The 24,406-nt window shown below is 48.4% G+C and overlaps 7 protein-coding genes and 2 non-coding genes across 9 annotated transcripts; 4 read left to right on the top strand and 5 right to left on the bottom strand.

The window, feature by feature from the left end:
• Positions 1–844: 844 nt before the first annotated feature.
• VTN00DRAFT_466 (uncharacterized protein) lies at positions 845–3,658 on the top strand (the record flags this gene model as incomplete). The annotated part of the gene is made up of 6 exons (XM_069431106.1): positions 845–932; positions 1,010–1,330; positions 1,417–2,210; positions 2,282–2,746; positions 2,822–3,523; positions 3,572–3,658. 6 exons carry the CDS (start codon positions 845–847, stop codon positions 3,656–3,658), a joined length of 2,457 nt encoding a protein of 818 aa, XP_069291174.1.
• Positions 3,659–4,021: 363 nt separating this feature from the next.
• On the bottom strand, positions 4,022–5,440 carry VTN00DRAFT_465 (uncharacterized protein; the record flags this gene model as incomplete). The annotated part of the gene is made up of 1 exon (XM_069431095.1): positions 4,022–5,440. The coding sequence occupies one exon, from the start codon at positions 5,438–5,440 to the stop codon at positions 4,022–4,024; it is 1,419 nt and encodes a 472-aa protein (XP_069291173.1).
• A 1,321-nt stretch (positions 5,441–6,761) lies between these two features.
• VTN00DRAFT_464 (uncharacterized protein) lies at positions 6,762–7,355 on the top strand (the record flags this gene model as incomplete). Its single annotated transcript, XM_069431084.1, has 1 exon — positions 6,762–7,355. One exon carries the CDS (start codon positions 6,762–6,764, stop codon positions 7,353–7,355), a length of 594 nt encoding a protein of 197 aa, XP_069291172.1.
• A 264-nt stretch (positions 7,356–7,619) lies between these two features.
• On the bottom strand, positions 7,620–8,690 carry VTN00DRAFT_463 (uncharacterized protein; the record flags this gene model as incomplete). The annotated part of the gene is made up of 3 exons (XM_069431073.1): positions 7,620–8,130; positions 8,190–8,526; positions 8,585–8,690. The coding sequence occupies 3 exons, from the start codon at positions 8,688–8,690 to the stop codon at positions 7,620–7,622; spliced, it is 954 nt and encodes a 317-aa protein (XP_069291171.1).
• A 2,256-nt stretch (positions 8,691–10,946) lies between these two features.
• On the bottom strand, positions 10,947–11,471 carry VTN00DRAFT_462 (uncharacterized protein; the record flags this gene model as incomplete). The annotated part of the gene is made up of 2 exons (XM_069431062.1): positions 10,947–11,301; positions 11,374–11,471. 2 exons carry the CDS (start codon positions 11,469–11,471, stop codon positions 10,947–10,949), a joined length of 453 nt encoding a protein of 150 aa, XP_069291170.1.
• Positions 11,472–13,201: 1,730 nt separating this feature from the next.
• On the bottom strand, positions 13,202–13,513 carry VTN00DRAFT_461 (uncharacterized protein; the record flags this gene model as incomplete). The annotated part of the gene is made up of 1 exon (XM_069431051.1): positions 13,202–13,513. The coding sequence occupies one exon, from the start codon at positions 13,511–13,513 to the stop codon at positions 13,202–13,204; it is 312 nt and encodes a 103-aa protein (XP_069291169.1).
• A 5,351-nt stretch (positions 13,514–18,864) lies between these two features.
• VTN00DRAFT_t1 lies at positions 18,865–18,936 on the bottom strand. Its single transcript has one exon. It is a non-coding gene; the product is annotated as a tRNA-Glu (tRNA).
• A 278-nt stretch (positions 18,937–19,214) lies between these two features.
• On the top strand, positions 19,215–19,297 carry VTN00DRAFT_t44. The gene has a single exon. It is a non-coding gene; the product is annotated as a tRNA-His (tRNA).
• A 4,043-nt stretch (positions 19,298–23,340) lies between these two features.
• On the top strand, positions 23,341–23,794 carry VTN00DRAFT_460 (uncharacterized protein; the record flags this gene model as incomplete). Its single annotated transcript, XM_069431040.1, has 3 exons — positions 23,341–23,491; positions 23,664–23,732; positions 23,790–23,794. The coding sequence occupies 3 exons, from the start codon at positions 23,341–23,343 to the stop codon at positions 23,792–23,794; spliced, it is 225 nt and encodes a 74-aa protein (XP_069291168.1).
• Between the last annotated feature and the right edge of the window lie 612 nt (positions 23,795–24,406).

Here is a 24,406-nt window from a genome sequence, read left to right as displayed (position 1 = left end):
GGTGTCCAGCTGAAAAAGAAAATTCAGTATCTGGTGATATCGTAAATGATCAGTCACAGTTTAAAAGGAATATGTCAGCTAGGAAATATGCAACTAAATGTCATAGAGGTATTTTTGTGGTCAAGCAGTACCTCCAGGACTACTGTTAGGAGGGGTGCGGACTCATTCCCTGAGTGGTCTGGTCGGATCTTATGGGCCTAGGGAGTACCCCCATTCGAACCTCATGTAACTTAGACTCTTAATATAAGAATCTGCATCTACAATTGAAACATTTCTTTTTGGTTCTACCAGGTAAATACAGCTTGACAAGCGGCTCATTCCCAGGATCCGAGGACATAAGCCACGATTTTACCCATTCTTGGTCCACAGACATGAATGCATTAGGTGCTACGTGATAAATGAAGTACCTGGGTAGGTAGTGGTATGTGAAGAATACCGACTTCAAAATTTCATCACCCTTTGTTCCAGTCGAATCGAAGTTCGAGAGCTTATCCCCACTGCACAACCTGCAGCTAACCGGCGCTGCTGCCTACCTGCGAAGCGGGGTATCTCTGATATGATCCCTCATACCTAGATCCTTGCTTTATCGACCGCCAGCTCGACGGGTTCGATTTGTGTGACTTGAACGGACGCATGAACTTGCCGGCTCTTCGGTCGGTTAAATCATTAAAAGTAGCATTGATTCCCTCGACGTCCTCTCATTCGATGCATGCGCGGCAAGCGAAGGACCTCCGAAAGTCAACATTATCAGCTCTGATCTACGTGGTTTGCTATTCCTCTCACTAGTCAAGATACATCATTTCCCTTTTGGTTTAAAACTCTTTTTGCGTTTCCCGGAAACACGATGATGGGACAAAAACAGCTCCGTGCTCAGACAATATGTGCCCTCTGCGGCAGACGGTTTCCTGACCACCCAGATGCAACCTACGCAGGTAAGACCTTCTCCAGTTGATCCAAATCTCCAGACTATGTTAGGTAATTGAAGCCTGCCAAAACTGACACTCGCCAGTCGCCTCGTTTGGGGGCCGTGGATACATCAGCCCGCAAATACCCGGCGCCAGTCGACGTCTGCAAACGGTGGAAGAGAGAATTGCGGTCCCGTCTATACGGATAGTCTTCGAGGACGAGACTTCGAGGCACGTTGCATACGTCAATTTGGTAAAGCACGGCAGCGACATCGCTGCGTGGTTGGTAGGTGCTCGCTGCTACCAGATGCTACAAGCCATGAGCAAAGTACCTGTCACGCCGGATGCCCTGTTGCAGACCTGTCTCGTCCTCCAGGCCGATAAGGTTGATTACTTTCCACGTGAAGAAAATAGGCATGAGCTTCGTAAGTAGTATATAAGACCTCTCTGTTTCTTTCTCCTTTTCAGTACGTCTTTTGACCTCGTCGCTTTCTCTGACACGACTTTGAAGCGTGTTTCGATACCTTTCGCAGAATACGTGAAGGTCAACCCCTACGGACTATCTCACTTGACAGAGAATACTCCCAAGAATGCCGTCTGTGCACTTTGCCGGCTGAAATTCTACTGTTGATCGTTCGTTGGCTTCCATCAAATGACGCGGTGTCTTTCTTATCTTCTTGCAAGAAGCTACTCAAGCTTGCTCCGCTATTCTGGGAGCCCTTGCTCAGATATCTCCCATCGCCCATGGGCCAGAGCCAGGATGTGGACCTGATATCGCTTACCCTTAGACTATATCATTTGAGCCAGGTTCCGGGTCCCCTGCAAACATGGGGTCTCCAGCTCGACGAACTCCGCTCTTTCCTAGTCGATCTCAAGTCTGCAGCGCATGTCATGTCTGCTGTTGCTAATAAAGCGCCAGACACGTTCTCTGGTTTTCGGAACATTTCAGGTTGCCGCTCTTTCCCGGCCCAGTGGCCAGATAGGGCGAGGAAACTCAAGGTCTTCTACCAATACATACAAGGGAAGGCTTACGTCTCTGGGATACAGTTTGTTTCCAATACCCAGCACGAGGTTGTCGGCTACGAATCGACGCTCTACAATTGCATCCCTGTTTCGTCCAAGAAACGTATACTACGCTTTGTCGTCGATGAACTTGGAATTAGGAGTCTCAGCTGCAGCGATGATCCGTCTTCAGGTTGGTCATGTGGTAAGCCACAGGCTATCGGATGCTGGGAAGGGTTCAAAACCTATGACAGAAACTGTCAGGATTGTGGGGGAGAATGCGATATTCTGGTAGTTATGGATGTCAGTAGGAGGGAGTTCTTTCAACGTCGTCTACGAGCTCAGCTGACTCACATCCTTACGTATAAATCCAGGCATTCAAACTGCGTTGCGTCGGCCACAGCCACCAGAAACCTGACGTACTCGGCGAGAACCTTGCTCTCAGACCTTTTCTGCCATCGACAAGCCTACTGGACGAGGAAAGCTTTGTACAAAGACAGACGAATGATCATCGTGCGGCAATGATTGCGGCCAGGGGTTTCTTTACTGCCGACTACGTCCAATTCCCCCCAGACATGTCCGGGATCACCGTGTACTTGAACAGAGATGCAAGGCTCTCCTCCATGGAAATTCATTCGGCAACAGCTCCTCAGCTCCTAGGCGTCACTTCGGCGCACAAGAGTGAGGACTTCTTCGACGGTCCGTACGTTTTCACAAAATTCGGAGGGGCACAACACCTTGCTATCCATGCTCCGGATGAATATATCACGGATATTACCACCAGGGTTCTAGACCAACGGGTCGGGTCTCATCTAAGCGGGTTCGATTTGGGTATTGAGGTACAGTGTTGTGGCTTTTATCGTATCCAAGGAATGCTGAATGCTAGATGCTAACTCATGCCGATACCTATGTAGATTCGAACGAACCGAGATCGACACTTCTTGTTTGGTATTGGCGCAAGCGAGCGTTCGTCGTACATATACAAGAAACATTCCCTCGAGGAAAACGAGCAATTCGACGGGATGTTCTTCACACGGCGCTTTGGCATGATGATCCACGGTGTTGGGTGCGCAAAGCGGAAGATTACTACTACCACTCAAAGTTCTTCTTCGCGCTCAAGGAGGAAGACAAGGACCGAGGCGCTACCAGTAGTAGTTCCAGCAGCACCTGTAGTTCCTCCTCAGCCAACGACGATCAGACCACCCATGGGACGCCTAATGTCCCTGGCACAAGGCCCAGAAAGTGAATTCTCGCACAGCAGAGATATCTGGGACAAGTACGGGACCTGTGCACGGTTATCTAATGTCCGACACATAACATGGTCAAACGCAGGGAGCGCTGGGCCACTGGTCGGGATAAGCCTGTTCTATCGGGACTGCACGTCTGCGCATCTCGGCTCTACACGCGGACTCTGTGGAAGAGGCTTTACATTGTACGATGATGAGGAGTTGAAGGAGGTGCATATTGCGTGGAAGAAGCGTCCTCCGCAACGGAATCTGGTGGTCGGGATCGAGTTCACGACGTCGAAAGGTAGATATACTGGAGCTGATTGCTTGGAGAATGGTCGTGGAGGGGACTGCGAAGTTATGGAAATCAAGTCGGTCAATTCGGATTCGGTATGTTTGTCTGCTTTGCCTACTTTTTTTTTTTGACATGGGATATAGGTTGCTGCGTGGTGGTCTCCTATGCCCCCTAATGACGAGGACTTTTTTGTCTTTCCGATAGCCGATGCGGTTATATCAACTGATTGAAGCTGGTCTTGGATTGCAATTTTGAATCTCTTGAGTTGGTTATAGGACACTTTCTCGGAAACTTCTGTGATTCTCGATGTCTTATGATGTGATGAAGCTGTTATGGCACGAAAAAGCTTGGAACTGGACGTTCAATTTCATACCTATATATGCACTCTTTCGCCTGAATTTCATCAGCAATCTACCCGCCTTTTTGCCTTTTTGACTCCCAATCTCTTATTAGCCCCTTCATGGATTTCTATGGAGTTGACTATTGTTAAAGACTTCAAAAGTCCCGAGCAACAGTCACACTTCAAAGCGTATCTTCCGAGATTAAACATAAGGGCTTGACATTTGGTCCATAAGCAGCATAGGGCAACCGCATCAGATAGTCCTCTTCTTAAGCCTAGGCAGGATCCCCCAACACCCCTCCATGGCCACAAACAGCCCAATACAGATCGGATGCAGCACAAAAGTCCCCGCCTTCTGCGCCAGCAACCCCGTCACGAACGGCGCAACCGCACCCCCGCTGCTCCCCGACGCCGTGATAAAACCCAGACTCGACATCTGGATATTCCGCGGCAGCAACTTACTAAACACTGCTGCCGCGCAGGGGAATATGGGACCCAGCAGCAGTCCGACAATCGCCACCGCGACCGCTTCCCCGACCATGTTGGGCACGAGCCACACGATGAGCTGGAACCCCACCGCGCCGGCGATGGCGATGATCACGAAGACTTTCTCCCCGATGGTATGTGCGGGGTGAGAGAGGAGGAATCGACCCACGGTGATGCCCGCCCAGAAGCCCGCGCTCACGTACCCGACGCTGGAGACGTCCCCGTGGCGGGAGGTGATGAGGAAGGAGACGATCCAGCCGGAGATGGAGACCTCGGCGCCTTGGTAGGCGAAGATGAAGAGTGCCCCGAGTAAGGTGACGCGGTTTTTGAAAGCGCCGCGGAGGAGTTTGGCATGCGAGAAACTCTCCTCCGGAGAGGACGACGAACGTGATGCCACTGGCGGAGACATCTCGATATCATTCTCAAACCCACGAAACGTCCACCCCGCCAGAACCGTATTCAAAAGCGCCATCCCCAGCGGTAAAAAATAAAACAACGACCACCTGCCTCCGGTCCTGGACGCGATCCCGGTCGCCATCAACGGGCCCAACGTGCCCCCGATGCCATAACTCCCATGCAGAATGCCCAGCGCCGCGGTCCCGTTACTCAGATTCGCGCAGAAGACATTACTCAACGACAGCGCGGTCGCGAGACCGAATCCAATGGGCAAGAACGCGATCACGATCACGGGGAAGGGCGGAGAACACGCCAGTGCGATGTATGCAGCTGCTAAGCTGAGCTCCGCAAGAACATAGGTCCAGGCGCGGCCGAGACGGCGTTCGAGGAGATTCGTGCAGGGCGCCGCGGCGAGGAAGCCGATGGCGTTGGCGACGAAGATCGTCGAGACGGTGGCGTAGTTGACCGAGTAGTGTCTCTCGATGTAGGGGATCAAGGGTCCCGGAGCGGAGTCGTTTAGCCCGCCGAGGAAGTTGAGGAGCGAGACGGTTAGCAGGCGGTATTTGTTGATTGGGGGGTTGGTGATGCTTTGAGCGACCACAATTGCCTCGTTTGTGGGCTCTGCATCTGGTTCCTCTGCTGCGATAGTTGTGGGTATTTGGCATGAAGAAGGATCTTCGTGGACGTGAGCTTCTTGGATTGGCAGTATGCTGAGCTCGAGGTCATGATCATAGTCATGACGGGTAGCAATGTGAGCCTCTTGATCTCGAGAAGATGTCGTAGTCACCATTGTTAGAGACGTCCGTCTGGTTGTTGCAAGGGATCTCTTGCAACAAGCGCACACTGTCTGTTCTATCCAGTTAGATATAGGAACCAAAGAAAGAAATCTGGAGCGCTCCCAGGCCCATTATTGTACTGTACATACATACCTAAATAGACTAGATAAGTAGAAAGCTTGCAGGCTTCAGAATTTCTCAATCAACGCATGTAATCCGTTCAGTTCGTTATCAAATCAATTCGTGAACAGAAAAAGGAGCGGATTGTACAGTGTATATGGGTGTATAAGTAAGCATCGAAATCAGAAGCGGTCGGTCTTTACGTTAGGTAAGTAGGTACGGAGTAGAATGGTAGGACAGTGGGATAAACTATTCATATACGTCCAATACTCCGTGCGTACTTAACTATCTCTGGAGTCGCTAATGCAACGGGCTTCCAATCCAATCCACCGGCCCGCGCTCTACCCATTCGGCCCTATTAGTGTTTTGGGGCCGGGGCCCCGCAGGTGCAAGCGGTCTATCTGTCTCGTGTCTTGAGTCATCAAGTAACCCTGGTGGAATTTATTTTCCGACGTGTGGTTGTCTGCTGGATGGCTCTGACTCGGAATTATTCAGTATTGGTCGTGTTGGTTAAGTTAGTCTTTTTCGGCCTTTGAACGTGAGATTGTCATCCTCCACCTGAAAAAAATTGGAGCTTTAAGAGGAGAGGAGAGAGATCTATCAGATTAGACTCCTCCTGTCTTTGCTAAGTACAGTACCTCTGTAGTATTTATAGGTTGCTAGGAGATTAGACTTCCGATTATACCTGGAAAAATTATATCAATTGGAATTGGTTACCATCGTATCATACCGCAACTTTGGAAGCATGTCTGTACTACATAGCACTCTACTTCAGCCTGGTTTTTAATATTCCCGACGACTCGTGATGGATTGCGTAGTTCCGTATCCCAGCAGGGTTGGTATGCTGACCATGTACGGTTCCAATAATTTGAGTGTGATTAGAAAGGATCTCGGAGCTAGTTGATGGGCTGCGCGCTCCAAACAGACATAAAGCAGACGAATCATCTTCCGCCCGTCTGCATGCTGGTCATTGATTATCTGCGGGCTTTGATGATATTACCCGCAGTCAGATAGGCCCGGCTTCTGCTGGTGGTGGGGTTAGTATCAAAGGGTGCCGGATCGGGATCTGATTAGCGAGAAAGATCGAGATCCCGATCTGCTTCCTTTCTTTGTACTGTTCTTAACATTATAACCAGTGCCTGAAAAGGAGGAGGAAAAGAAAAAAAAAGAAGATCAGAACAACCACATCAGTTCCCATCAATTCAACCTCTGATCATGTCGAACGACAAATTCCAAAAAGCCCTCCACCTCATCGACTCCGCCCACTCTGAAGACCCCAACCAGGTCACCATCGACGGAGCGCAAGTTCCCTACGAACTCCACTACGCCAACAAAATGACCAAATACCTGTCCCTCCGCGACCCCTACGCCTCCGAAATCCTCCAACTCGCCATCCGCGCCCAGCACCTCCGCCGCTGGGAAGTACCCCGCTCCTCCTACCCAATGACCAAACCGGGGTACTTCTCCTGGCGGGCGCACCTGAAGAACCGCCAGGCCGAGCTGGCGGAGAAGATGTGTCTCGAGGCGGGTTATTCTTCGGAAGAGGCAGCGAGAGTCGCGGCGCTGGTCCGCAAGGAGAATCTGAAGCAGGACGCGGAGACGCAGGCTCTGGAGGACGTGGCGTGTCTGGTGTTTTTGGATGACCAGTTTGACGAGTTTGAGAGGGAGAAAGGGTATGAGGAGGAGAAGATCGTTGGGATTCTGAGGAAGACGTGGGGGAAGATGAGTCCCAGGGGGCATGAGTTGGCGTTGGGGATTGAGATGTCGGAGCGGGCGAGGGGGTTGGTTGAGAAGGCGCTCGCCGCGTGAGGTTCATGATCGTTTATGAGGCTGAGCATGAGGATGTGCCGTCGAAAGTTTAGGGGGGGGGTGATATGACGACCCGTGGAAACTACGAAGGTACCAGGAGAACAGGAGCGAGAAGACCTTGGTCAAAATTTTTCCCATTTCCCATGCCCAAATCTATTAACCCGAAAACTGAAGAAACAAAGTCTATGCCGTGGATATCATGCAAAGAAAGAAGGCCCCCCAACCAACAATCAAGCCAACGATTGAACCGACAAACCCCGAAACTCACTTTCCTCCTGAGCCGTCAATTAACTGAACAAGACCAATCGCCGCTCCGGCTGCGACTCCTCCCACGAAACACATCTGGATTCCGCCTTTGATGCCGGCAACAACGTTGTCTGTCCCGCGCCAGCCGCGGACGACGCAGGTCTTGATGTACCCAAACACCAGCAGGGTCACCGCCATGACGCCAATGCTCCAATACAACGCCGTCAGGACCCGCCTGACACAGAAGTATGGGATAAGCGGGATGAAGCCGCCGACAAAGTACCCGATCGCAAGCGTGATGGCGGAGACGTAGGCCTGGTTGCACTCCGGCTCTGACTGTTTGTGGTGGAACGCGATGAGGAACTCGAGGAGCCGGTCCGGGTTATCGTGAAGGGAGGCGTTCATCTCGGCGATCGCTTCCTCCGAGATGCCATATGTGATGAACGTCTCGCGGACCATGGCGCTCGTCTCAATGGGAGACGTTTCGATCAAATGCTTGGTTTCCCGTACGGTCGCCTCATATGACTCTCTGCGGTCGGGAGATCAGTCAGCAACGAGCTTGTCTACGTCCCCTACGGTTCTACTAACGCTTCGCTCTTCGCCCCGACATATCCACCCAAACCCATGGAGATTGCACCCGCCGCCAGCTCTGCCAGGCCACCAAGGACAACGACCTTCGTGTCTCCGAGGGCTGAGAGGCCTGCACTGAGCGCAAAAGGAACGGTCAACCCGTCTGAGAGCCCTAGGATCGCGTCCGCTATGATTCGAGGATTTATTTTCGACCTCGAATTGCTACTCGAGCTTGCGGTGACGTCCGACGGGGCTGTCGGGAAGGTGCTGTACGACAAGCCATGCTGAGCTTCTATATCGTCTCCACGTATAGGTCTGCCATTTTCTCCGTCGACCTGAGAAAGCAGAGGATGTCCTGGTCGACTGTCAATACATCTGCGGCCGGCTTCCACGCTCAATGGGGGTATACGCACTCAAGCTCTGGGACGACGGAACCTTGAGTATCTGCTCACCTGGGGAGGGCTTCTGCCGAGTTTCTTTCCCCGGGAACAACTTCTGCTTGATGAACAAAAGAGCCATATTCCTTACGGATGTCGAGACGCGTCCCTCGACTAAGGAACTTGAGAAAGTCAGGTATGGAGTGGCAATCAGGGCGACATCAAGGTGGCAGTAAACTATGTAATGTGCGCCACGACTGGGAGGAGTATCCCGTCAACAAACAACAAAGAGCGTGAGAAAAGAGAGGAATCGGGATGCTTCCCCCAAAGCAAAGAGAATACAAAACAGGGTTCACGCCCCATGGTCCAGTTATGTGGACAGCCTCCTCATCCTTACGTACCCAGCAGCCTCCCCTGCCCCTCGCCATAATGTGATACTCTGCAGCATTCTTTCGTTGTTTGCGCCGTCGCGCTCCCGCCAATCAGCGCCGGGCGAAATGTCAGCACCCGGTCCCTATCCCGATTCGGCGAGGCGACCCCTTTCTTTTCTTGACATTCGCCTGCAACATGCATGGGCCGTCGGGGATCGCTGTCATGGGGAAAACCTGTCATGACTTTTGCCCGCGGCGTGACTGGCTGGGCGAGGCTTCTCGAAGGTTGTGCAAAAGCCATCCGCCGTTATGTGATAGGGCTTTCTGACCCGCCTCAGCGCACGTCTCGGGATGTGGGGTGCCGACGCGTTCGACGTCAAGGGCAAAACGCCAACAGGAGTCTTCGGATTACTACTGCGGACGCGCTCTATGGAGAATCCAGTGCAGATGATTTCCGTTTCAGATGCATGGCCGCTGCGCTACCCCGCGCGTATCATGCATGGTGATGCGCGCAGGAGCCTCTTTTTTTTGCATGGATATGGATCCGGAACTATGTCTGCTTTGTTACGCGGTGTAGGTCGAGGCTGGCGCTGGAATCCACAGGGTCGTCAGCACATTAATAATATCTCTGCATTTCTTCGTCGGTCCGGTCACTCTCCAATGACAGAAGGAATTCGAGGGTGGACGATAGCTACCTCTGAGTAATACGATTTTGATAGGTTACGAGAGGACGAGCTTCACGGAAGTATCCAATCAAGCTTTGGAGGATCTTGCTTGCTTGAACCTCTTATCTATCTAGGCACGGCGCAGACCATCCAGTCGTAAGAGAATCGGTCGTATAAATTAGATAGAGGCATATGATAGATTACCTGGGAGCTTTTCGTTCGATGATGTTTATGAACACATGATAACAGGCCAGTTAGCACAACAGTACTGTGACCCAAACACATCCGTCTCTAGCATACCTTGTAGGCGGTCGAGTGAAGGGGGAAAAAAGGAAAAGGAAAAGGAAAAAAAATGCCTCCCCCCCCCCAACCCTTTTCAATAATAATAAAATAAACCTCTCCTCGTCCTCCTCCCTCCCCTCAGCCGGTATTCACTGTTGCCAGCATTTCCGTCCCGTATCAGTTTAGTTAATGCGGGAAGTGACAGGATCCGCTTTAGAAAGAGTCAGCAAGTAGTCCTCCAGTCACCGGAGCAAGTGAAGGGCTATTTGAGGTGGATGAGGTGGGTAGTAACTAGATGAGGAACAGGGTATGGTATGAGCCGTCTTATAGAGATAGGGCTTCTGTAGAGGGTTGTTTAGTAATAGACAAGGTTTTTTTGGGTCTTCTTCTGGTAAATGGTTCTCAGACAGTGCTGTCTTGCTGCTTTTTTCTGTAGTCTCTTCATCGGTCGTGGCGTGTTTGGAGCGATCCGGGGTAGGAGGCGGGGGGTTTCTGATGGAGATTGTGCCGCAACGGTCGGTGTACTGCAGTAAGGCTGGGGAATAAAGTAGATAATCGATATATATGCGCTGTAAATATGTGTTTTTTGCTAGATAGAATTATAGATAGATAGATAGATGCTTAGTAGTCAGTACAGTACATCACGATTAGGCGCTATAGCGCAGTAGTGTCTACTTTTTCCTTGTCGAGTCAATTGAATTTTTCATCGATTCTGTGCTCTTTTCTCACTTTTAGGAGTAGGTACCCGTAGAAGAGGGTGATTTTATTACTGAATATGTCTATAGGGAACACTCAAAGGACTAAGATAACTAAACTACCTACGCAGGGAAGATGTGATGATCCGAGTTTCTGTGCTTCGTTATACTGCTAACAAGAGAGAAAAGTGCTTTCAAACAGAAGCAGCCGGGGGGTATTTTTATTGTTCACAAACTAGACATATGGCTCTGTTTAGGTACAAAATATGCCAAATATGCATGTGTAAATTCGAGTTCAGATATCAAGATAGTCTCCAGCCCTTAAAACACCCATTCCAATCCAAAACATGTATCTGCCCCGCCGGATAAAAGAAAGAAAATCAAATCACAGAGCGATCGCAAGACCCAGGGTACCCGCGGCACCAGCCAGGCTCGCAGCAATAGCACCCGTAGGAGCAGCCGCAGCACCGCCGGTCGAGGCCGCACCCGGGGAGGCGGAGCTGGAGCCCGTCGCCTGAGCGGGAGAAGAAGTCGCGGCGGCTGGGTTCACGTACGCAGTCGAGATGTAGGACTTCACGTCAGGAGGGAGGCTCTGGATCCAGCCGGGGGTCGAGCCCGCCTGGATCTCGCTGATCACGGATGCGCGAGCGGCCGGGTCGGTGAGCACGGAGGTCGGAACGGCGGTCTCCAGGACGGAGAGGATTGATGGTGGGGGGATGTGGATGGAGAAGCCTGTAGGGCTGTAGGGAGTAACAGTTAGTCGAGTTACACGGCATATATGAGGGAGTTATGTTATGTATGAAAGTACATACATTGACAGATCCGTCATGTCCTGTCTCTTCTCGACCTGCTCTGGGGCCGCGAGGGCGGTGGCGGACAAAAGAAGGGCTGCGAGGGATTTGAACTGCATCTTGATAGCAATGGCTAAGTATGCGCAATGGAGGATATGTCTCAAAAGAATGCTACAGTTCAAACTGGATAGAAAAGAACGGGCGATAAATAGGCTGCGAGATACAGGGAACTCCAGACAGAGCCTCAATCTGGGGAAAAGGGAACAGTTAAAAATAACTGCCCAGAAAGCGGCACAGCCCTCCAAGAGTCCCACAAAGAGAGGGGTTCTTCCTGTCATTGAAGAAATTCATAGGTAGCCCTCCCCTTCAGGGGGGCACGATCCAACCCATCATCCGCCAGCACCGCTTTCTGTCACTGGTCTGGTTCGTTTCAGCACAGATCGCCCAGACAAATCACGCTGGAGATCCTGGGGCGTGATGCCATAACCGGCGAAAGATGTGGAGAGAACCGAGTTCAACTGACAGGGCAGAGCTGGTGGAGCATAGTTCTGCTGGCGACGCCAGTGTCAATGGCGCCATGGCTCACATCGCGAAATGGATGGCCCAGACGCACCCGAAACTAGAAGATCTCCGTACCGGTGTGTAGGTGTCGCGGCTTCACTACAAGTTAAAGCAGTCTGCGAAGAAAGTTAGTTAAATGAACTGTGTTCTTGGAGAGGTTCTTTGCCCTGTATGCGGTGCTCAGCCCGCTGATCTCTGGAGGATTACGCATGTCGCAGCATTTAATGAGTCGAGTCAACCCTTTCAGTCGTCATGGTCCAGAATCGCTCTCTGATTGGACAAACAGATGGTCGCCATATGGAACGAGTACGCGAATTAGACGAGCCTAAGAAGCAAAGACAAAATTGGTATGAGGAAGTAATAGGTAATAGGAGAATGTTCTTTCGGGGGCCTGAGTAGGTACTCAGGCGTCTACAGAGTTGCGAACACGCTAAGCACGCCGTCGACGAGCTGCCAGCCTGGGCAACCCCCCGCTTTTCTTGGTATTGTTCTTGTCGAACGTCGACACAGTATTATTTAGTCTTGATGTGTGGACTGCAATTTCCCTTTCCCAAAGGAGTAATCATATGGGTTTCAAGCTACAGAGCGTAGTTTCTTAGAAGTCTTCCTGTTTTTGTACTCGTAGGTACTCTGTACTGCAGGGTACCTGGCCTGTCATTAGCTGTGAAAGTTCCCAGAATGTGATATGTGTGGAGTACACTACTCCATACGTAGATCTACCCTGCTAGCCTACGTTTAAGCCAGGTAGCTGTAGGGATTCATTCCCTTTTTTGGATATAGTAACCTTGATGCTATTGTTGCTATAGAAGCAAAACGGCGCTACCGGTCTCGATAGATCTCTACCTAGATGCCATCTAGATCGTCTATCCAGATAAACAACAAGCATCTCATAAAAGAGACCCTAAGGATGTCGTTGGGAAGCACGTTGTCTCCCATTATCTATCCAGAGCACGGAGTGCTATCCTATCCCTGCTGAAACAACTACAAGGATACCGAAACGACCCTAAAAGATGATAAGTCTACAAATGGGAATGCGTCCTTACCCCGTAGACCAAGACATGGAGTAGAGAATTAGAAAATAAATTCTAGGCAAAACTCGTATGAAACAGGGATGACGAATGCGGCACTGCCTGTTCACATCTCATCATGACCATCATCTTCCAGCAGTATGTATCCCGTATTAAGTTCCTAAAACGATATCCCATCCGACCCATGAAGCCAACATATTCCCCGTCCCAGCCGTGTCTTGTCATATCGTATCACATCGCGGCGCAACAGTATTCATTCCTCACGCACCTCCCTCCCTCTTAGCATACTCCTCCTCCATCCGTTCTTGGTACAGTCTGTCCGCATCCTCCTTGCTCATCTGGACCTCCGTCGGTGCATTCTCCAGCAGGTCCCCGTTTTCCGCGGCGTTATATCCCGGCGCGGAGACCGTGCCGCCGCTGCCTGAGCCGAGTAGAGAGACACCCGAACGTCGAATGGAGGCGACAGCTTCAGCGGTCGCGGCTCCAGCGCTGCCTATGTCTCGGACGCCTTCATCTTTCTTCGGATATTCGTACTCGCTCTTGTCGGGGAATGCTGGCATAGGAACAGGCATTTTGAAAGTGGCTGTGTGTTGGATTGCGGGGAAGGTTGGAGGTAGCTAGTTGGATTTTGGAGAATTTTTTTGTCCCGCTTCTACACCACAGTGCGCGGTTTCGAAGGAATAAACAAGGTAGATAGATCGTAGAAACTGGTATCAATAATATTGCTCGTAGAGAGAGCACCGTCTTCCTGCCGGACTTCGCTACAGAGGTGTTTTATATGAGCGCCTCGAATGGCGATAGCTGTGGCAAATGCGACGTCATACGTTTGAGTTTCAGCGCTTCAACAAAGCCTGCACTGCCACTAGCGAGGAGCTGGGTAACAGCCCGGAAGTCCTAATAGACTTAAGCACGAGGTGCATAAGATGTGGCTATGCTGCTACAAGTACAACGGAGTATCTGAATACGCTCCTCGAAGCTACTGTTACTCAACTTAAGAAAGCAAGCATTAAACCTGGTAGTAGAGGACGTCGCATTTTCGGTCCTTAGCTCCTACCTAGAGGACACAATAGAAGGTAGCGCTGCACATTCTATTCACAAGTTACAGTCCCATGCAACTTTGCGGTATACGCTACATTTTCTCTCCCTTCTTCTCCAACCTCCAGCCGCTGGCCAGAAGACTGATGAAAAAGGAGAAAATGGTTTACTCTCAAGGAGTAAGGGTGCCAAAGAATACGCCTGTCAATGACCCGAAGGCCGTTGAACGGAGTGTTCCGCCGCGCTGTGCAATGCAGGGACCACTCCGTGGTGGACCGCCTTCTTGATCGCGGCCACCCAAACAAGGTAAGTATGAAGAAAGAAAAGAAAAAGAAATCCCAAGAGGGCGGCAGGGGGAAGGCAGTATTTATGTCTTCGGGTGGGTCCTCGAGGAATACGCTAGAATAAGCGAGGTCCTGCATTCGGTTTCTGATTCGCTAGGCGCCACCCAGGCCTCAGTGGCGAGCAGGTCTGTGCGAAGGGATTGAGAGCGGCAAGGTGCTCTGATTATTCATCCAGTTACAATTCACGTGAGCATGCTTCATGAAAGGCGGTGATAATCATCTACATGCTTTTTAAAATTCATGATTTTCTTTCTTTCTTCACCAGCACATGATTTCCATGGCAATTTTCTCTATTCTGTCACTTAACCAGCTGGAGGGCCGGTGATTCACTGGTCCTCGGGTGGGCGTCATTTACACGTTGATTGCTGGACTGGTAAGGGACTTAGTGAAGGTCTGTTCATTCACATGACGATACCAGACGATAGATGGCGATGTAGACGTGAATGTGCCATTCCCTAAACCCTCTCCTTTTCACACCTCCCCCCCCCCACCCCCCCGGCCAGCCAAGCATAAAATCCCCCGCTGGGTCCCTTGACTTCGTCTTTTCTTCTTACAACAGTTACTGATCTATGCGATCAATTGGATGCCCTGCTTATATAGAGCCATATCTTCTAGTAATTCGACTAAACAGCGTGGCTTACTTCGATATATCTACTCGTTCTACCATAGAGGGATATCAGTTTATCTACTAGGTGGCGATGGGGACAATCGCCCAGGTAGACTCGAACTATACATCGAGAAGGTGATACAATTTTTTTAATATGCACTCCAATTTAGAGCTGTACATCAAGAAAATTAACCCGTACTTCATGATATATGTTCGATTTAGAGATGTTCCTTCTTCGATATAGATCCGACATCTATGTATACCCTCAATGGGCTGCAGGATGCTGCCACATCTATCCGTTAGGACTTCCAATCGCTGTCGGCCTTTTGATATGGCAAATTTCCAAAGCGGGGGTTCCAGTCACGAGGATCTTGGTCCAGGTCTTAGATTAGTGTACCTAATTACCCTTTTATTTATCCACAAAACCAAGGACATTTATCTTAGGGCGATAGCCCACCATCTGATGCGTTGAGGAGTTTTCGTGCATGTATATTGTTAAGGGTACTAGGCTTTTTCTTCACAATCATGGGGTACTTGTTTGTATAAATCTTTCACAGCAGGAATATCGCGCCTCCGATCTCCCTACTAATTGTAAATCCCTTCGAATTCCTTAAATCATTGTAGGATTCAGATATAGATCCTAGAATTCCGTGCGTCGGTTTCCAAAATGCATTAGCATACACGGAACCTCGAAAACTATGAGATGAAGCAAAAAGTCGATGAAACGTCGTGGTCGACTCCCGTCTAGCGGCCAGAACAGTGGTTCTTAGGGGATATACATCATACCATCTCTCCGTCAGCTTCGTGCGTGCCTTCACCTGCTTTTCGAACGTATATTTACAATTTCAGATGGATAACAGCAATGTTTGTGTCTTCTTCCCTCTTGGTCTGTTCATTGAAGCATTGCATGCAACCATGATCGTTTATGTAGGGCGATCTGCTCCTCGACTCGCTGGGACGCATGGTGTCCTGGGGAGGTATCGAGTCGTTCGAGCTTGTGTTCCGGAAACGTGAGGGCCAGTGCACCCAGACAATTATTCAAAACTGATCCGTCTGGAATAAGATCTTTTCCTTTGTTAGACAGAAACTTCGCGAGATTGTAAATGGCATGCTCATATTATACACGGTCCACAGGATTCTCCTATCTTGCTCGCCAGCTCTTTCAGACGGTGTTCTATAGAACGATCATGAAAAAGGGAAACCAGCAAAGAAAGCCTTGGACTAATCGGCTAAGCACAAGAGCTCACACATTTCTGGTTAGTAGCCAGCAAGTCGCTCAAAGCTATGCGGCACGAATCTTCGGGGCGTACCTTGACACTGTTGATCGGGGAAACCTGATTCAGCTGTTTACCACAAAGGATCTGTGCCAAGTTCTGGTCTGTTCGTATTCAGTCAATTCTGCCGGCGTGAACCTCCAAACGATGTGTTCGAACGTTCATCTCTTCGGAACCCCATCTTCTTGTATTAGGAACCCCCGATGGATGCTTGGCTATGGTTGGTTTTCAACACTGGCTCTCGGCCAATTTCCTAAATTTATATTTATATGAAATTTCCATGCGGTATAGGAATCTTCCCGTTCTGGAGATCGGGGTCGACTACACATGTGCAAATGGCAAGAAATCCATATTGATGTGCCACTTGGTGTGCTCTATTCTGGAACCGAACCCTACGGCGTCGAATTTAAGGCGTGCCGTTGATATAGATCCGTCAGAAAGCAGCAGGAGAGCAAAGCAACAGAAGATGAACGAGCGGTCTCTCGATCAGGGACATAGGTAAGATCCTAAAGCAAAATAAATCTGACAACTGTCCCTTATTCGCAGGAACGACGCGAGTTCGGGGTATTGTTTTCGACTCCGACCCACGGTGATCAATTCGATGCGTGTGGGCGTGTGGATATTTTATGGCAGAACTTAGAAATATCCCATTACAGGAGACAATCAATGAGCATGATTGACAGCGATTTCCGACGTATAGGCCGACAGTGGACTAACTGCTGCCGCGACGACGTCAGGGAAGCGCATTGCCAAATTATAAAAGAATGTGACTATAGCCATGTCGAGAAGGAAGAGCGGAACTTGAGAATGCGATACTTTTGGCTATATTACCACCTCTGGGTGAGATGTTATAAAGGGAAACAGGAACTTCCCGTCGGGTCTGGTTGGCCCGCAACCGGGTTCGATCCTTGATGATGCGCAACTTTACATAATTTTATATGAAGGAGAGACTTGCTTGGAAATTGGTCAAGTTGGGCCACATCTGGTTTTAGCTCCAACCCTCCTGGCGACAGTCCTTGTACGACATCTTTTGTTGTAAATCTGAATCTGAATCTTTTCGCGATGGAACACGACTCCACTTCCTGCGCACATTGAGACGTTGCAAAGCCAAGATTGGTTTCTTTATATTTCTATGCGGACCGAGACACTATCGCTCATTGAGAGTTCTGTATCCATATATTTTTATGGATCCAAAAAAAACCGCTCGGAAAAACAGCGGCTCTTAGAGCGCCTGACCGTGAACAAAATGTCGGAACAAAGAACATCATTTCCAGATATCAAAATCCTGCCCAAGCTCCGGCCCGGCTGGAAGATGGCCCACCAAAATGCCGCTGGAGATGATGAAGAGCATGTTCCATATCCCCGTTGAGATTGAAGTCTGGTCCAAAGAGCATTAGGTATGCACATTCAGGCTATTCAGCTGGTGAGAGAGCAGGCTGCATTGGTTTTCTTTCAGGATTTTCAAGTCATTCAGGTTCTGGAAAGCATGGAGGGTGTTTCGACAGGAGGTCAATGATGCCCTTTTTGATTCTGAGGCAGATGCAACAAGTTACAGAAAACCTTCGTCCTGGGCAGGGACTCGGCCAGGCGAATCATTTTAAGGCACCTGCCATACTCAGGGCTCCCTGGAGTTACTCTGTTGACATCTAGAGCCTGGGAGAACTGCCATAGATTCATTCCTGCTTATTGATATATCTTCTGTCTCAATAATGAGACAACAATAATCTAATCAAAGAAGCAGGAACATACACATACCTGGCTATTGCGATTCAGAGAGAACATTCCTACTTCGGTTTCAACCGTGCCAATGTGAATGGGACTGGCGAGCTGCCAGGCGAGACCAGTTTCAGTTATCTGTGATTCTCATCACTCAAAGGTATTGGGTCTTCTTCCTAGTAATTTCTATCGACAGAGAGGAGCTTGTTTCATGTTGGGGGGACAGTCACAGAGTACGTTTTCATTCTCAATGGCAGCCAACAGAGAATCTCCTAGTCCTCTCAACATACCTGTCACAAATAGTGCCCTTGGAAATGGCATTGCTCAGGTTCGGACATTTTCACAGATTCAACGCGGCTTGCTTCTAGAGTGCAGTCCATCTTCTTCATGCTTGAGCCGTCGGCGTTCAGAATCAAAGAGAAAGCACACGGGTGATATTCCCGTACTTTGCTTTATAATGACGATGTTATGACGATTTGACGTCAAATTTCAATCCTTGTGGCTGGAGAAATTGGAAGATTTAATAAAGAAGCTTAGTGAAAGAGGACCACTAAGGTTCTACCCTTATTTCTGGTTCTAGACAGCTTCTGGCTTGACACTTTTCCTGTACCCACAACTTCAAATACCGCAAACATGCTTACATTCTCAATAGCGGCGGCAGCACCGCCAGGTGCAAGTTCTCTGAAAGGATCATGTGCCGAAACACTTGAGATCCTGAGATCTGCAACGCAAGCATCACAGGAGAGAAGACGCTAATAGGGATTAAACCTTCATTCGGCATGGATGATATTGGCAACAGAGAGATTTTCCGCTACTACTTCTCGCAAGCGGACAACGAACATGCTGAGAACCAGAAGCAAGTTTGCCAACAGGCAATTAACCATTCGTTATAATGGGCACAAAAAAGAGAATCCGAAAAAAGATATTTATATACTTATTTCTTGTTTCTCCGGTAGGGGGAATCGAACCCCCGGCTGCTGTGTGAGAGACAGCGATGTTAGCCACTACACCATACCGGATGAGCTTGTTAAGTGATCAACTGCTCTTCATTTTTTTTCTTATTTTTTAACGTACTATCCGCTGGGACATAATCTCTGTAGGATACAAAAAAATGTGTGGTTCCAGAATCTATAGTTCTCTAGCTCAAGGTATCAACTGTCGTGATATCTTTTGCTCAACCAGCTTTGAAGTTTTCAGACTGGAGCATCGAGAATCATCATCTCGAGGACCCGAGCACAAGATCATTCGATTTTCTCGGAGATCTGAATTCTTAGCTGGCAGCTCTACCAGCGAATTGGGTGCTGTGGTGTAGGGGTAGCACGTAACGTTGTGGCTCACTGCAGCTCCGTTCCGACCTGGGTTCGATTCCCAGCAGCGCCAATTTCTTTTGCTCCCCTTTTTTTAGCCCCTCCGCTCCACGGCGGTCTTATTCTCAAATCTTTCAGCCGCTGCTGCTGTAAACACGAAAATAAGGCACCGATCTAGGGAATAATGAATTCAATTCTCTCATGAATATTGGCCAATGCTTTCCCCCAAGACACATGTTCACTGCCCGATCGACCAGAGATGCATCATAGCGCTCGTCCGTCGAATCTTTCTTAAAATACTCGCACATTGGGCCTTGATTCTGATTCAGTTGTTGAAGACTATCTCCGCTCCCGAGGAAAGTTGTTGGACTAAAGAACTGTTATGTTTCAGAATCCAAAAAAATAGATACAGTGCTCCTCTTGTTGGACAACCAAAAAAAAATTTTTTTATTCAACAAAAGGCTTCATTTAGAAGGGTACAAAGGAGGCGTTGCAGCACGCCTGACTGACAATATATTGCAGGCTGTTGATAGAGTTTTCACTTTGCGCTAGCTAAATGTTGCACTTGGAGGTGCCCGGGTCAGAAGAATAAAGGAGAAATATCCTGATCCAATTATGGTCCGATTGACTGACCCTGATGCAAAGGTTTGCATAGCAGGGGGAAATGAAAACCCCATGGACAACGGATCTGACTGAGAGACAGAAACAGCTATCCTGTTGAACATGAGCTAAAATTTCTTTGAACAGAACTTTCAAAGGCTGACGGCTCCCTACGGAAATAACAAGATAGCCTATGGCAATTCCTTCAGAAAAAGGAAAAGCTGAACGAGGAGGAGCAAATTAGGATAGGATATGCCTCACGAGTGGGTGTGGTTAGACAGAGTGATCGATCACTGGATACATTTTGAAAGCCTTACCCAAGTGGACCATCCACGCAGTAACTTGAAGACGCTGACAAGTACGAACAGTGTCAGAGCACAGATTTTTTTTCTTCTATATCTCCCGGATTATTTATGTTTAACTTGCCTGCTAAATTGGAACAACTTCCACTCGATAGGGTGGATAAGATTGACATGGTTGCAAACAACCAGTCTTTCTAGACTCGTTCGTCCTTGACCACATGGTTTTACTTATAGACTTGTGCTGCTTAACATATCGACTTAGTGGAATAAACTTATGCACTGCGACACTTGAAACTTGCAAGCACCTGCTTGAACCTTTTAGCTTGCTCTCCCAAAGAACCCTCATTAAGCCTCGGTGGCTCTATATTATTTCTCGTCGTCGCAAACAACATCTTTGTCACGCATCTTATGCACGGCCTGGAAAGAGTCCCTGTCATCGATTCCTCAATTGTGCGACAAAAAAACAGGATCGACTCAACATTGCAGAGTGGACAGCTCGCAGCTTCTCTTATATACATTGCACTACTCAAAGGCTACCCCCTTCCGCGGGTTCAGCTTTGTGTGTTGCTGAGAAACCACAGCGTACTCTCAGCGTCATCCTTGACCGCATCGTTTTATTTATTGACTTGTCCTGCTGTAAAGAGCGTTCACTCAGCAAGATTGATTTGGCTTCCCAGAGCTGCAAACACTTACTGGATCCATTTGGCTTCTGCTAAAATGCCGCACAGTTAACGTGAACGGAAGAAAGAAAAATAAGGGAAAAGAAGACAATAGCAACAGTGACATCCAGAAGAAAAATCCAACTCGAAGGAATATGGCTACACCTTATCGCGGAGAACTGCCCCAGCCGCTCCTCTCATCAACATTGCCCTGCTCGAGGAGGCGCACACAAACAATTGAGGTCGATAAGCTGAATAAGGCTGACTCTGACAGTCCCTATTGCTGATGAGCCGTAAGTATATATATTCGAAAATTGCGAATTGTGCTTAGGAGAAAAATAAAATATAGAAAGCAGAGAGAAATTGGCACATGCATCAATAGAACTCCCTCTGTTCACAGAGCATCTCTCAATTGCCCATTTAAAATAATATTATTTTTAAATAAATTAATAATTGGTTCAGTGTGACTCCTATTGCGAGAACTTCTCCGTTTACGTTGAAGTGGCTCTTGAAATCATTTTCAAATTCAGAACGATCGGGATATATGGTATTGGACAGAATAAGCTATATATTGTCTGGTACGTATAACACACGATACGGGACAGTATCTTTGAGACTTCGTCCTGTCAATATGATATAAATGGCAACAGTTCCACTTGGAACAACCCTGACACGACGTCGAGGAGCAACCCCACTTTAAGCTGTATACACGGTTAGAGAAATACCCACGAAACGAAATGAAAAAGAAGAATATCTGTTTTCACTCTTCATTTTCATGCCAAGAACACACACAAATGCATGCACTTGCGAGAGAGCTCTGAGCATCCGTATTTAGTAGATTGATCCACAGAATCAGTCATTTCCAGACAGATCTTTTCGAGACCTGCAATTGCTGTGGCTGTGACCTGCCATTCTTTTCCCCGTTTACTTCAGCAGAAGCTAGTGCCTACAATACGGCCCGACTAACTGTCTTTATTCCCACCATCAAATTAATTCCTGCCCGCCATTTAGCTCCACCCGTACCGTACCTATCTATACCTTTCACAACGATTCCGGCCCGAGCGGTTCCTGACGGTGGATTGTGCGCTTGTTCGGTAAATATAATAAACCGGCTGTTCTTGGTTGTATTTAACAAGGACACTTCGAACTTCGGATGAAGCAGAAGATGGAGTTTGTTAAACACCATCAAAGAACCGAGGCACGAACCAAATCCCTTTAAAAAGTCCACGACCTGGTGGTCAGTTACTTAGAGCGAGGAAAAGAACGAGTTGCATACATCGGTCTTCAATATAAAGTCTTCCAGGAAGTTAGGAAGAAAGAGGACGATCGCCCAACTACAGGAGGAAAAGGAGCCTTGCGAACCGATATGGAAAACTTGAAGGCTGATCTTGGCAAGCTAAGAAATGTTCATCGCGATAAGGACGATGAGGATCCATCTCTAGAAGGACAAGAACAGGCGGTTTTCTAGGAACTATGTCAAAAATTTCGGGAAAGGGGAAGACTGTTAGGAGGGCGGCGGACATTGCCTGAAGGCTCCTAATAATCTTCCGACAAGAACAAGGACAAGGTTCTTTCTGGCAGAATGACTTAACTTAGGTCATAAGAGGACACAAGTCCTGCAAGAACTTCCGGAAAATGTGGCCCTTGTGTTTCTTACCTCCCAATAAAATCAAGAATAATATTCTTGCTGACAGAATGGCTTAATTCATAAGGGAACAGAAAACAGTCCTGCAAGAACTTCTGGACATGGTGTCCTTCTTGCTCGTTAGCTTCCAATAAGGACAAGAGCAAAGGTCGTTCTCACAAGATGGGTTAGAAAAATACAAAATACCTGAAAATAAGGACTTTCCTTCCTTTCTTCTTTTTCTTCAAAAGACCTGACTCTTGAAATAAAAACAAAAACCAAAATGGTTGCGTTGATCACATTGAAGGGTTGAAGACAGAGTTGCGACAGCGTTTGTTTACTCTAAAAGCAAGAAGACATAGTAGCGGCATGGCAGATCTAGGCAATCTTGCCTCTGGGATTCTGAAAGCTGTCATAGAAGGTGGGTGGAGTCAATCTTCGGGCTTGTCTCATATAGTCAGAGACTAACATTAAACAGAACAACAAGTCGAGAGATTGAACTGTTATCCGCTTACTATACAATTCCTTACAGGAATTAAAAATAAACTGGATGCGAACTGCAAGGTACTCGGCCGCTCGGACAATAAATAAGAGAGCAAAGCATAGACATCTCGCAGCAGCAAACTTCTGGCGCCCCAACTCTTCCGTCCATCCATCCAAAGCCCACCAGCAGTCGACCGAATCGAAGCTGACTTTATAGTAACTCCGGTCTATCAAAATCGGCCCAGTGACACAGACAGAACCTGCGGCCCGTAAAAGTCAACGCAGATCGCGCCACAGAGATAGAATGTTTAGATGACGCGGTGGTTAAAGTGGGAGGGGTTATGCTTTGCTTTATAGCGTGAATGATGAAGCACATCGGGAACATCAAAGCCACATGTTTTGAACTCGTTGACTTCTATATAACGTTTTACAGGAAAGAACGAAATATATGCCTCCACCTGATGCGAACTGCAAGGTACATAGCTGGCTCGTTGAACCAGACAATAACGAGAGCGAAGTCCTGGACACGCCGGTCGAAGACCATCTGAGCTGGATGGTCGCGACGTTCTTCTTCGAGACCAAGGTTGGTCGCGGTACGGGTATGCTACGGCTTACCCAGGATTGTCAATTCAGGACCTATCTAAAACTTCTTGTGGATCCCACTCTGGTCCAAGTACCAAGAAAGAACGGTTAAAAATGGGAGGGCTATGTTTTACCTATTTTTATTGATAAATGAAATTTGTTGACCACTATATGCTTGATTCTTTACAGACGAAAATGCATATCAGGCTCCGCCTGACAGGAAGTGCAACGTCCTTGCTTTGCTCCTCAGCTCAGACTGTAAGTACCTAAAGAGAGCGAAAGTCCAAGCCTCACTCTGATTTACTGTACAGAAAGTCTGAATGCCGGGAACATCCAGAACCACATAAATCCTTTTCAGCATGCTCTGTACCACGAACGCCAAATATCACATAAGGTATCATGTCACATATATTTTTTACCATTAAAGTATGTACAAGTCTATACAACTCTTTACAGGAAAGGAAAGCAAAAGTGACTGGCTTAAATATGATCTGCTTTGCATGCTAGGTACATACTTAGGCCAGAGTCGACTTGTGATCCTCTGTTTCTCTAGACACCAAGCCGTTTTCACATGTCAAGATCCTGGCAAGAAAAAGAGAGAGCGAGGCTTAAGCCTACCTCTCTTTGATTTAACCCTTGCCTGCTTACCAGGAACCACCTTCTCATGACGAATTCAAGTTTAAGCTCATTATACTATTCCATCAAACAAACCCATACGTCAGGAATGGAACGGAGTTGAACAGAAGGATAGGGACATGGCCTCTTGGGTCGTGCCTCGCCTCGCAACATGGAAAGAGGTTCAACCAAACATACAGATGTCTTCTATCCAGCCAGTGTCTACAGAGATGGTGGAAAAGTTAGTCGCCATCACGCATTTCATGACATGACATGTCCATTTCCATCTGTGAATACGACGTATCTACCTGGGTAGA

The sequence above is a fragment of the Thermoascus crustaceus genome (assembly GCF_041956765.1).
Source record: "Thermoascus crustaceus strain CBS 181.67 unplaced genomic scaffold VTN00scaffold_1, whole genome shotgun sequence".
NCBI classification, from domain to species: Eukaryota; Fungi; Ascomycota; class Eurotiomycetes; order Eurotiales; family Thermoascaceae; genus Thermoascus; species Thermoascus crustaceus.
The sequence above is the reverse complement of the archived record's forward strand: the minus strand, read 5'-3'. Positions and strand labels throughout refer to the sequence as shown.